The sequence below is a fragment of the Amphiprion ocellaris genome, chromosome 15, assembly GCF_022539595.1.
Source record: "Amphiprion ocellaris isolate individual 3 ecotype Okinawa chromosome 15, ASM2253959v1, whole genome shotgun sequence".
NCBI classification, from domain to species: domain Eukaryota; kingdom Metazoa; phylum Chordata; class Actinopteri; family Pomacentridae; genus Amphiprion; species Amphiprion ocellaris.
The window spans coordinates 4,368,815-4,382,107 of record NC_072780.1 but is presented as its reverse complement, the minus strand read 5'-3'; the positions used below and the strand labels follow the sequence as shown (position 1 = coordinate 4,382,107).

Here is a 13,293-nt window from a genome sequence, read left to right as displayed (position 1 = left end):
CCCAAATTTAATAACAACTACCTTCTAATTAGCTAAACAACAATAAAATGAGCTGATTCAGAAATAGTTTTGATTGTGTTCTTTATATTAAGTTGAGATAATCATGACAGATATTTCTTTTTTGGCAATATATCAAATTTTATATAGAAAATAACAAATTGTATCTGTGTCCGAGAAATCACTTTCAACTAAGTTCCCCATTACAAAAACACCTCTCAAGGAAGTGTGTTAATTCCAGATCACATGACCTGCTCCACATGATGTCATTTCCTCCTGGAGAAAAGACTGGCCAGACTCCAAGGCTTTCTGAGTTATTTAATATAAAGTAGTGTGTGAGTCAAGTGTGGATTTATGGCATGTCAACAGGTTTACTACAATATCTTTATGAATAACTTTGAATTTCAATTTTACTCAATTGTATATGTAATATTTAAAATAGTCTTTCTCTAAAAATGTCATGTGGTGTTTGGTTATAGGTGGCCATGTTGATTTTAGGCCTGAAAACAGCAAAAATATCAACTATGTTACAGAAAGTCCTGCAGTTATATATTGATGGGTGGATGTAGAGAAAAATTAATAGGGTGGCAAAGGCGTGGCTGATACATTTTAGGGGTGGCATATATATGTATATGTATATACTCTGTCAAGGAGGCGGAGCCTTGGCAGAGTCATGTGATGATTGGCATTGGTTTGTCTGTCTGTCTGTTAGCAACATTACTCAAAAATGGAATGAGGGATTTGGATGAAACCAACCAGCAGGCGTTATAAAATTGACGCAAATACTGCTGAAATAAGTATGTTAAATAAGTAAATATCATTTGTATTTGTCAGCCAATCCTAAACATGAGTTGTTCTTATTAGCTGTCAATCACAATATGTGATATGTCTAGCAGAATGGGAAAAAGATTCAAACTGAAATAAAGTCAACCTTATACACTTTGAAGAAACCAAATGCTAGATATGTTAAAAATGTTTCTTAAATTTAGCAACAAATTAGATTAAGACTAGACTATGTCTCTCTTATGCACTGTTTAGGGAAATTTGCATTTGTGTGATCTATGCTTATGTTCAGCCTGCCACAGTGATTACATTATCAATTCATCTAGAACAGAGTCAGAGTCCAGATAATTTTATTCATTGTCTTAGATTTGTGGTTTTATTTTTTGATGCTCTTTATTTAAGTCCTTTATTTCTCCCCACGCCAGGGGAAATTCACATTGTTACAGCAGCTTATGTAGCAATAGACGTAGTAATAGAAATAAAATAATAATAGAACAGTAGTAATAATATTTACAATATGTACAGGGATGAAAAATGAGGATGAAATAGTACAGTACTGACACACTGTAAGACAATGATTTGAGACATTTCTTACAATAATTCTATAATTCCAATATTTGGACATTCAAAGACTAACTACATCAGATAATAATTTGTCCAAAAAGGTAATTATTGTGACAGGTGTACCTCTTACTCAGATATATTATAGTAAAGCAATATTCATAGCATGTGGACCAGCTGGACCAGAGATAGTGTGATTTACCTTTCTCTGTCTGAGCTCTGCATGCCTTCATTTCTTTCTCTTAACTCTTCCTCCTCCATCTCCTCTCTGGGATGCTCTTCCTCCTCTCTTCTTTTAGGCTGGGAAAAGCTGCTGGTGGTTCCCTTCCTCTTCATTCTTTACTGTCTCCTACAAGAATCACACTGACTGAACTATGTTTCTTCCTTTGATAATTTTTATTATTAACTATGATACAATCTGATGTGTAGAAATACTTAACATGTAAACGTTTTTTCAGCTGTAAACTAAATGATATGACTGTACTATGATGAAACACATCAATGTTGGTGTTATTATAACCTTGACACCAAAATTATAAAAACCAGCATTAAACAAGCAGGATGTAGTTTTCAAACAGTGCATGAAAACCTGGTGTGACTGGGGGTTTAGTTACACTTTAATGTCGTGTAAAGTCTTAGTGAATGTGTGATTTCTTTTGACTTACAGTCTGTCGTCAGAACCACAGGTTGCAATTATCAAAAAAAAAAGAAAAACTTCCACAGACTGTCTGTTCTCTAACATTAGCTAGCTACAGAAGTAAAAATTAGCAAGGCCCAGACTCACTGGAAACCGTGGCTCGTCTCGCAAGCAAACACTTTATGTGAATTTAGACACTATTAGCATTTAATGCATTGTGAACAGTTATATTAGCATGTAGCCTAACCCAGTCTAACTAGTGTCTTACTGTCACACCGAAGTCCAGCTGTCATCCACGAGTGAGGTCTAAGAGCAGCCCCCTCAGGGGGGCGTGTCACCTCGTATCTGTAGCGGCATAGACTGTACAGGACGTGACGTCAACATGGTGCATTCGAAAGCACTCGGACATCGGAGTTTCATTCGTTATTCGTCATTTCGCTCTTTACAGCCGGCCACAACCTTTCATATACATATTTTTGAAATAGATCGTTCAGAACTGGGGTGGCAGCCGGGGTGGCAAGACATCTTCTAGGGGTGGCAGTTGCCATCCTATGCCACCCCAGTAGATTCGCCCCTGGACTCTACTGACGAGGTAACTTGTTATAGCGGAATATTTGCACACAGAGAGAGCATTGGCATTACAATGGCTAATTTACTACCTCAATGCAAAAGCTTTAGCAGAACTTGAAATTTTCAGTTTTTGTTGCTGAAAACAGAAACATGTAGATATCGGAAGGGTCAGCGGTCGTCTTATACTCGCTGTCTACATCCACTGACCCTAAGCTAATAACAGACCAATTAATTGATTCATTAATCCGGTCGATACCAGTTTGAAATAATCTGCATCAATCAAGTCAGTAATTAGCCGATGCTGCTTATCTTGTTTACCAGGTGTTAGTCTTCACCACCTGTTGTGGTCGGACTAGCTTCTGGAGCTAGTGGGTTGTTTTTCATGGTGCAGAGATGCAAAAAATGAAAATATAGATTGTCTTGTTTCTGATAAACCCATAATTTAATGAGTTGAGTGAACACATTTTTCATCTTTTCATTATAAGTCTCAGTCTAGAAGAACTCATGTTTTTAAGTTCTGACAAGGTTGGAAAATGAAAATTCTACATTTTTAATTAGAATTTTTGAGGTTAACTAGAAGACAAAAGAGTTGGTTCAACTAAATTCCTAATTGATTATTTTTACAGAGCATTTTCTCTGCTCAACTACCAAAGCTGAACCAGACGCTTGTTGATACTGTTAGAAATTGAACACTAGAGACCAAATATTGATTCCGAAGCTTCATTGAGCGTCTCTAATGAGTGAAGCAGCTTAATATCATATTGACAATCAATAAATGTTGTTATGGCAGAAGGTTTTAATTAGGTGTCTTGTCATTTGAAGCACTTGTGTATAAAAAACGACTACTTTACTGGAGGGATAGACGCCGTTCTCCTCAAAGATATTCCCTCATTTGGTGTTTTGATGATGTGATGGTGGTGATGAAGACTATTAGTCCAAAATCTCCCTGAAGTGTTGAGAGCTGGTGACTGAATCCCATAATATATTATCCAAATTATTTCCAGACTCATCAAACCATCCAGTGACCCTTCGTGCCCTTTGGATGGAGGCTTTGTCATCCTGGAGGAGACCGTCAGGATAGAAATGTTTCATGGCAGCGTAGAGGTAATCGCTCAGAACAGCTTTCTATTGATTTGCAGTGACCCTTTCTTCTAAAGGGGACAAGTGGAACCAAACCCTGTCAGCAAAATGTCCCCGACAGCACAACAGGGTCAAAAGGTTCAGCTTTTTACTTAAATCTGTTACCCATCTGTACATGTTAATTAGTGAGCTGTAGCTAGAACCTGGCAAGCTGCTGTTTATGCTAAGCTAAGCTAACCACTTCCTGGTTGTTGTGGCCTCAAATTCGACCAAAATTAAAGATTTTTTTTGCTGCAAATGCATGTGAGCCACAGGGCTACAATAAGAAAACCAGGCAATCTTTGGAAAACTCAAAAATTGTTTTAAAGTCGCTCCAGAATCCCTTTTTAATAAATAAATAAATAAATATTCGCTCAAAAAAGATGCACCTTTTCTAACAAATTCGACAGTGATGGTACCTGCAATCTTTGTTTAACGTTTTTCGATGTGAAATAAATTTGACAAAATTGTTATTCTTATGTATATTTATATATTGCACTTATTGTTAGTTGTGTTTTTACACTGTCGTAAGACATTTTTAATACTCTTTTTACTGTAAATACCAGTGATTTTGCACCATTTTTGTAAATATCAACAATTTTGGCACCTCTTTCATTTTCACATTTATTGCGTGTCCTTCTGTACATTGGTTTATCTATCTATCTATCTATCTATCTATCTATCTATATCTATATCTATATATATATATTAACTGATGTTACTTTCTCTTGTTTTGTATCATCATATCCTATCATTTAACTCTGCAAAAAACAACTGAACACATGTCCCAAAATGTCAGACTAGTCGTAATTGTGGCCTTTAACCTTTAAAACATTACATTTGTCGTTGCCATCTGCATCCTGATGGAACTTGTTTATTGTTTGACGAATGTTTCCCAACAGATGAGTCAGATGCAATTAACATTCTGACCAGAAGATGAACTGGCACTCCCTGACGATTGAGGGCAAGAAGCAGATTTGCCATTTCCCAGCCTCAGCCGTAAGTCAGCTCAAAATATCACAGATTAATTTCACTTTCTTAACAGCCAAAGGATGATTTGCTATAGAAGAGACTAATTGCGGATGCGCTGGCCACCAGCCACGCCGGCAAGAAGAATTGACATACTTAGCTACCAGCTAAAGCAGCCAGGATTTACAAGCACTTGGCAGGAGGTTTGAATTAATTTGAGGCCCTGCAGATGTGCATATATCCTTTCAGCATCTTGTTATTTAAACGGTGACATAATTTAAGAACTTTTGTGGCCTGTGCAGCCAGCGCTGTGTGCATCCAGCGCTGGCGTTGCTCTCTCTCAGCAAACTAAATAATCATATTTCAAGAGTCTTTTTCCCCGTGAGGATGTGAGATATCTGGTGTATTTACCGGAGAGCATCCGCAAGGCTTCAGTGTTGACAGTCACGCACTGAGGCGCAGACAGTTGGGAGCTCACTGCCTGCAAAATATCAAAACAAAAACATCCAGACAGCAGCATCTGGTTAAGTCTCGGGGTAGAGCAGAGTAGTTTCAGCATAATTAATCTATTTTGCATCTGGAGGGACCACTGAGGAAATTTTAAAAAAAATCAGAATGGATGATCAGACTACCACCACCGCTTGAGCTCTTCCCATCTGTGCACATTCACAGAACACAATCTAAACAATTTTTGAAAAAGCTAATTTTATTATCATGTAGCTAATTAGAAGATGTTTGTTATTGAATTGGGATGGTTATTTAGTTGACATTTTAGTGATATCCAGTCATTTTTTTATTACTAAATTGTTGTTTTCACTGTAAATAATTATGGAATTTGTGAAGACATGATCATAATGAACATAAAAATAGTTTTTTTTTTTGTTTTTTTTTTTTTTACTTTTAACCCTCCTGTTGTTTTCATTTACGGCCACCAAAAAATATCGTTTCCTTGTCTGAAAAAATCCAAAATTTCTGCAAAAAAATTCCCCAAATTTCTGAAAATTTGCAAAACCTTCAGGAAGAAAATTCCAATAATTCCTTAAAACTTTCCCTTAAATTTTTTATTTAAATAAAATCCCCCAAATTTTACAAGAAAATTCTTGTAAATATTTTCAAAAAATTGGTAAAAATCTTGCAAAAAATCCTAAAAATATCTAAAGTGATTACATATATATCAGTAAAACTTCTAATATTTTCTTGAAGAACATTCACAAAAAAATCAGCCAAAATCCAGCGAAATTTGCTGGATTTTGGTTGATTTTTATGTGAATGTTCTTGAGAAACATTTTGAACATTTCTTTTTTCCACCAAAAAATGTTCAAAGATTTCCCAAAAATGTTGAAAATGTGGACATCAGAAGTTTCACTGTGAAAATATTTTTTTTTCCCACATTTTCAAACTTTAAACCGAGTCAATTTTGACCCACAGGACGACATGAGGGTTAATAAAAATGTATGCAAAATATATCCCATAGACTTCAAAAGTCCCTCAGTTGTATATCGATCCACCTATTTATCACTGTAAAAATAATCAATTGCAATGATTTCGGCCGATGCTAAGCCCGGGATACAGCAACAGTGTCCCTTCAAAATACTGACAGGATAACTTATTATAGTGGAATATTTGCACACAAAGAGAGCATTGGCATTCAAATGGCAAATTTACTACCTCAATGCAAAACCTTTAGCGGAAGTTGAAATTTTCACACATTTTGTTGCTGAAAACAGAAACGTAGATATCGGAAGGGTCAGCCGTCGTCTTATACTCGCTGTTTACATCCACTGAGTCAGAATACACTGACCCCAAGCTAATAACAGACCAATTAATTGATTGATTAATCGGGTCGATACCAGTTTGAAATAATCTGCATCAGTCAAGTCAGTAATTAGCCGATGCTGATTATCTTGTTTACCAGGTGTTAGTCTGCACCAGCTGCTGTGGTCGGACTAGCTTCTGGAGCTAATGGGTTGTTTTTCATGGTGCAGAGATGCAAAAAATAAAAATGTAGATTGTCTCGTTTCTGACATTCACTTCCCGCCCACTCAGCCTCCTTCTCCCTCTATTTATCCCTAAATACGTGTCATCTTCAGATTAGATAACGGCGTCCTTTATCCTGCTACTATCCGGACATGCTGTGTTCGCCCTTTGCTCTTTGGGTCTTTCCATTTGGAGGGAGCTCTATTATCTGCAGACCCATCTGTCACCAGGATTTAGATAAATAACTGGTGCTCAGTGTCATTGTTATGACTTTAATGCTTAATACTTTGCTCTGCTCTGCGCATATTGTTCAATTCAGGGGTGACATATTTGATATTTCATAAGCTCATAAGTATCAGATCTCGGTTTCACTGGATTAATCTTTTATACTAATCTGCTGAATTAATATTGAGGGCTGCTATTCTCTTTGGAAGATTATTTTTTAAAGTGTCTATAGCATGCTTCTCTCATGACACCAGTTAATGAAATGTGATAGAAAAGTGTTTCTTATAGTAGTTCAGTGGGGTTTTTCTTTTTTTACACCAGCCTGCCCATGTATAAACCCCACGTACACATCCACGCACACACACACTTAAGGAAGATGAAATCTGCCAATCCCGGCTAAAAAAACTCCGACAGATGACTCAGTCTTTGCCTTTGCCCTACGCAACATCTGCAACTTAGAGTCTCTGCAGTCATTAAGCCCCTCCAGCTTTAAGGAAGATGTCCCGGTGGTGGGCTATCAAAAAGCATAAAGGGAATAAATGCCTAAAAATGTAATGGATCTCCACCAGTGTTTACCTCGTATGTCGTCACATACAGGATGGGTTCATAACCTCCACTTGAATCTATGGGAGGAGCTCTGTGATGCTGCTAATGGACTACTCGAAACGTCGTCGGTGCAGACTGCGGTCGATTGGAATATTTTGATCTGAACGCACCAGAGCTGATTGGTTTGCAGCTTTACTGTGGTAAGTTCATTTTATAATGAATGCAATGTGTTTCAGTCTGTGATTTAGCCTGATGTGACCTTTAGGAATACCGAAAGAAGTTGGTAAAACTGTTGTGTATTTAAGAATTAAGGTCTTTTATTGATCCTCATGGTGAATTAGTTGTAAACTGCAAAATCTGAAAGAAAAATGTAAAAATAACAAGATATTTAAGAGGAACACGTTTTAACATTTGACTAAATCTTATTTTGTTTCTTTTCAGCTTTTCTACATGTAAAGACAGTTTGTAAATCTGAAAATAAGAGCAAAACTGAGCATGTATGTGCTTCATAGGAAGGCAAATATGTAGGGAATCTCCGTCACTAAGCTTCTCTTGAGCCAAACTTCAGCTGTAGTTTTCCTCTATAAAGCTGTTGCCATCTGTTCAAACTCTATTCAGCGCCTCGCTTGCTTTGCCTAATATTCTCATTGGTCTCGCTTCTCCCCTCAAACCTCTTTCAAAGACCGTTAAACTGTCTCACCATGGAGCACTCTCCTTCCATAAACCTGTCGGTGGTGGATGGAGACGAGCTGGAGGACCACCGTCCCCTGCTGCCTCCCCGGATGATTCCTCCACCTCAGGCCTGCACGCCCCAGTGTGGGATTCACCACATGGTCCAAACAGTACCGGATCACACCGTGTGGCTGGACAGAACCCAGGCCATGGCCACCACACCTCTATACAACGGCCACCTGTTCGTCACGCCTTCACCTCGCCCCAACAGGAAGGGAGACAAAGCCAAAGGCAAAGAGAAGAAGGGCGAGAAGAAGTCGCTGGGGAACCGACAAAACGCAGCTTCCAGGGAGAGGAATCACCAGTGTAAAAACGCAAACAGACTGCAGGAGAACATCACATCCTTCACTGATGTACCCATCTCTCCCTGCGGGTCGCCCTTCACGGGCCCCTGCAGGCCTCACCTAGATGCCTGGGATGTGGATGGTCGAGGGCGCCGCAAGTCAGGTAACGTTTCCATGGAGATGCACGACCGCCAGAGCCTCCCAGAGATCATCATCACCAACAAGGATGAGCAGATGCCCAAAAATTCTTCCCAGTACGGTCAGAACCCCAATGAGGCCAAAGGCCTGCTGCCGGGATCCGAGTGTCCCAGTTCCAGTCCCACTCAGAGTCCTCAGCAGAGCCCCAAACACAAGATGGACAGCAAGGACGACCCGTACTGGAGGACCCACAACATCGGCTGGCGGCTGGTCCACAGGAGGGCCCTGTTTCTGAGGAGGCAGCGGCTGAACGACTGCGCCCTGGCGGTGGGGATATTCGGGGTGGTGATGATGGTGATGGAGACGGAGCTGTCCTGGAGCGTCTACAGTAAGGTGAGAGGAGAACCACATCCTGACAAACCTCATTAGAAAAGTTCTGGCCTTTAACCCTCCTGTTGTCCTCATTTATGGGCACCAAAAAATATTGTTTCCTTGTCTGAAAAAAATCCAAGAATTCAGCAAAAAAATTCCCCAAATTTCTGAAAATTTGCAAAACCTTCAGGAAGAAAATTCCAATAATTCCTTAAAAATTTCCCTTAAAAGTTTTATGTTTTAAAAAATCCCCCAAATTTGGCAAGAAAATTCTTGTAAATATTTTCAAAAAATGAGTAAAAATCTTCCAGAAAAATCCTAAAAATATCTAAAGTGATTCCATATATATCAGTAAAACTTGTAATATTTTCTTTAAGAACATTCACAAAAAAATCAACCAGAATCCAGTGAAATTTGCTGGATTTTGGTTGATTTTTTTTTTGTGAATGTTCTTAAGAAACATTTTGAACATTTCTTTTTTTCCACCAAAAAATGTTCAAAGATTTCCCAAAAATGTTGAAAATGTGGACATGAGAAGTTTCACTGTGAAAATATAGATTTTTTTTTCCACATTTTCAAACTTTAAACCAGGTCAATTTGACCCACAGGACGACATGAGGGTTAAAAGAATCAAGAAAGTAACAGACACTGTACAGCTGCAGCTACTACCCATCATCGTTTTTTGGCCTTATTTGACAGGTTAGTAGAAAGACAGGAAAGTTGGGAAGACGTGCAGCAAAGAGCCATGAGCTGGAATCGAACACAGGCCTCTACGTCGGGGAGTATAGCCCCTGTTCTTGGGTTGCCCTGCTACCCATCTTTATTGTCATTATCACAGAAGGCAGGAAAATGCACAGCAAGGTCATGATGTCCACAAGATTAGAAGATTACACAGGATTGGTGATGTCATCTTATGAATTGAGCTGCGTAATGACAGTCATCAGCTGACGGTGATGTCATGTGATGTGTCCACAGAGCTCCACCTACTCCCTCACCCTCAAGTCAGTCATCAGCTTCTCTACGCTCATCTTGATCGGCCTCATCATAGCGTATCACTGCTGCGAGGTGCAGGTAACTCGTTGCGTCATCATTACATAATCACAATCCAAAGTCCTCCAGAGATCTGCTCCCAAGATTATCTCTTTAAACCTGTGGAAAAATGTGAGGAAGTCACAGGCCCCTTTTGCAGTGAAGTAATCACTTTTAATCCATTTTTATGTGTTTTCATTTCTGCTTTTTAATCGGCAACCTTTATATCCTAAAAAGAGGCAATCATGTCCTGATTTTTCCTCTCAAATTGGTCTCAAGAAGTAAAAATTGATTCAAGAGTTGTCATGATTTTGTGTTCCTTTGCTACAGACAACAAGCATAGGGAAGAATTGAGGTTTAAAAAAAAAAGAAGAAAAAAGATTGTATTCAACATTACAAAGGTAACTTTGTGCAGAAATAAAGTGAAAGTGCACATATAAATGTGAATCTGTGTACATGTGGACATGTACACACTGTATACCATACACAAGGTCTAGATGAATTGTCCTTGAAAGTTTACCTTTAAAAAAAACGAAACATTTGTAGCTTACTTTTTTCCACTAAAGAATGTGAAGATGCTTTGAGCAAATGTTAAAGTGATTCCCACCTCAGACCCACTGGACTGCAAATGTTTTCTGCCTGACACATTTGTTAACACAAGATTATAAAAAGAAAACTCCTTTGTTGAAATTGATGTTTGTGAAGGAGAATATTCCTAAACTTGTATCGTATTTTGTCCTTTAGGTTGAAGTAGTGAATGACTTTAGGTGGCTGAATTCATTAGGCATCTTGTTTTATATATAATGAAAAATGTGTAGATTGGATGCCGTCAAGTTCAAAATTATGTCATGCATTTTGTAGTAACCACACAAGTCATGGGAAAATGCCAATTTGTCATATATATATATATATATATATATATATATATATATATATATATATATATATATATATACATATATATGCTTTCATCTTATTTTTGTTGTTTAAGCACATTTTTCTTATACTTCTTTGATGAGGGGATGGGGGAGAATGGAGAGGAAAAGTTTGCTTTGTTGCATGAAATAGCATTTTGCAGCTTGATTGGCTGTAATTTGCAAACCAAAAAATCTAATAAACACATGTATTAAAAAAAACTTTGTGCAGAAATTCAAGAGCATTTTCTATTTCAGCGGCAGTTAAACGACAGCTATTCTATTCAAATTGTTGGGATTTCATTGTCAACCCAACATAAGCACACCAGTTCTTTCCAGACATCACTTTCACCATCTCTCCATCCCTCCTGACAGCTCTACGTTCACGACATCGGTGCGGCGGATTGGCGGATTGCCATGACGACCGACCGCTTGGCTCTCATCGCCCTGGAGCTGGCGGCGGTGGCCATCCATCCCTACCCGGTGGGCCTGCTGGATTACTTCCAGAAGAAGAAAAGCCGCATGACGCTGTCGGAGACGGAGCTGGAGATCGTCCTGGCCCTGCCCATGTTCCTGAGGCTCTACCTGCTGGGCCGGGCCATGATGCTGCACAGCCGCCTCTTCACCGACACCGCCTCCCGCAGCATCGGAGCGCTCAACAAGGTGGGAGGTCATCAATGTGGGCCCCCCGCACCAATCTGGCTTTGGGCTTAACTGGCTTTGGATAGTACTGTGATGACATCAAAACACGCATAAATTAAGGAGGTTAATGTTGAGTTTCAGAGCTATAGGCCAGCGTTGACAGCATATTAAACCTACATTTTATGGACATTTCATGCACGTGTTTATTTCTTATGTCTAGGTGGGCCGAGAGGTCTGTAGACAAGTGACACTCGAGGTTTGATTATCACAGTTTCGCTCCCATGAACCCCATGCCCCTCTGTGTCTGTCCTTTGCTTTCTTTTTCCACAGTCGATGATATCCGCCTGGCTAATCCTTTTGCCTTATTAATACTATTTAAGAGTTATGAAAATGACCTCTGTCCCCTCTCCCTCCCTCCTCTGCAGTAGCAAACCTACTATCCATGTATCAAGCCAGATTGAGAACAAGTTTTTCTTGTCCCTCATCTCCTCTGTATTATATAATTGTGACATGACAGGTGCTATCCTAAATAGTCTGGCTAAGTAGGCCACTAGTGTCAAAATTGTGATGTAATCATCCCCATTTTCTGGTCTGCAGATACACTTCAACACCCGGTTTGTGGGGAAAACGCTGATGACCACCTACCCTGGGACTGTGCTGATGATCTTCAGCGTTTCCTTGTGGATCGTGGCTGCGTGGGGCTTACATGTTTGCGAGAGGTATAGAATAAATGATCAGTGATTCAAAGATCATTAATATTTCATTATCATCCAACTTTCTGGCAGATATACAGCGCTGCTTTAATGCTTCTGCTGCAGCAACAAATCCTAGTTTGCACTTTTTCTGCACGGCAAACATTACATAATGCTGACATGGTGCCGGTAATGAGACAGGTTCTGTTCTATTTTTTTTACAAAAAGAAAACGAGTGGGAAAGTATTCACCTGCAGCCAGTAACCCTCCTTTTAAGGGAAACTTTTAGGAAATTATTGGAATTTTTTTCATGAAGGTTTAGAAAATTTTCAGAAATTTGGGGAATTTTTTTGCTGAATTTTGGGATTTTTTTTTCAGACAACAATATTTCTTGGTGCCCGTAAATGAGGACAACAGGAGGGTTAAACGGTGTATAGATTATGGATGGAGCCATTAAGCTGTAAAAAGCTGCATTGAAATACCTCAAAAACCATCTCCAGGTGAAATGTTTGAGTCCCTCTTCTTCATGCAGACACCACAACTACAGAGACCTGAGCAGCAACTACATGGAGGCCTTGTGGATGGTTTCTGTCACCTTCCTGTCCATCGGTTACGGAGACGTCGTCCCTCACACCTACTGTGGACGCAGCATCTGCCTGCTCACTGGAATAATGGTATATAATCCACTCTGACATCTTTATTTGCCAAAATCTCACACTTAATGGCTCAAACTTTGAGCGAGACAGTCTAAAAGTGTGATTCTCACAGGGAGCTGGCTGCACCGTCCTGGTGGTGGCGGTCGTTGCCAGGAAACTGGAGCTGACCCGGGCGGAGAAACACGTTCACAACTTCATGATGGACTCCCACATCACCAAGAGGGTGAATAGCAGCATCTCTATCTACCTGACAGTGCAGCAGTCTTACCTTTAACTGGCATCATATATTTCTCAATTCATTTAACTTAACTAAATATAGGAGTTTTTGCATGCAAATACTCAAATTTTATAGTATAATTAATATAGTAATTACATTATATTATATTGATTATTATAGTATAATGGTCTAATTACAAATTTTGTTGGATTTATACAATGACAAATAAAAGC

General features: G+C 39.1%; 1 protein-coding gene across 2 annotated transcripts in view; it reads left to right on the top strand.

Moving 5' to 3' along the window:
* The window catches only part of LOC111569244 (small conductance calcium-activated potassium channel protein 1-like), an 18,606-nt gene extending 5,313 nt beyond the window's left edge, over positions 1-13,293 (top strand). Inside the window, exons 1-10 of one of the 2 annotated variants that reach the window (XM_055017806.1) lie at positions 2,390-2,570; positions 3,553-3,652; positions 4,570-4,666; positions 7,436-7,584; positions 8,067-8,931; positions 9,886-9,981; positions 11,229-11,516; positions 12,093-12,214; positions 12,720-12,861; positions 12,956-13,293. In XM_055017806.1, the coding sequence (XP_054873781.1) occupies positions 8,086-8,931; positions 9,886-9,981; positions 11,229-11,516; positions 12,093-12,214; positions 12,720-12,861; positions 12,956-13,117 (1,656 nt within the window). In that variant the 5' untranslated portion in view covers positions 2,390-2,570; positions 3,553-3,652; positions 4,570-4,666; positions 7,436-7,584; positions 8,067-8,085 and the 3' untranslated portion in view covers positions 13,118-13,293. Of the gene's footprint in view, positions 1-2,389; positions 2,571-3,552; positions 3,653-4,569; positions 4,667-7,435; positions 7,585-8,066; positions 8,932-9,885; positions 9,982-11,228; positions 11,517-12,092; positions 12,215-12,719; positions 12,862-12,955 lie in introns of those variants that run through there. The other variant, XM_055017807.1, reaches the window with a different exon arrangement.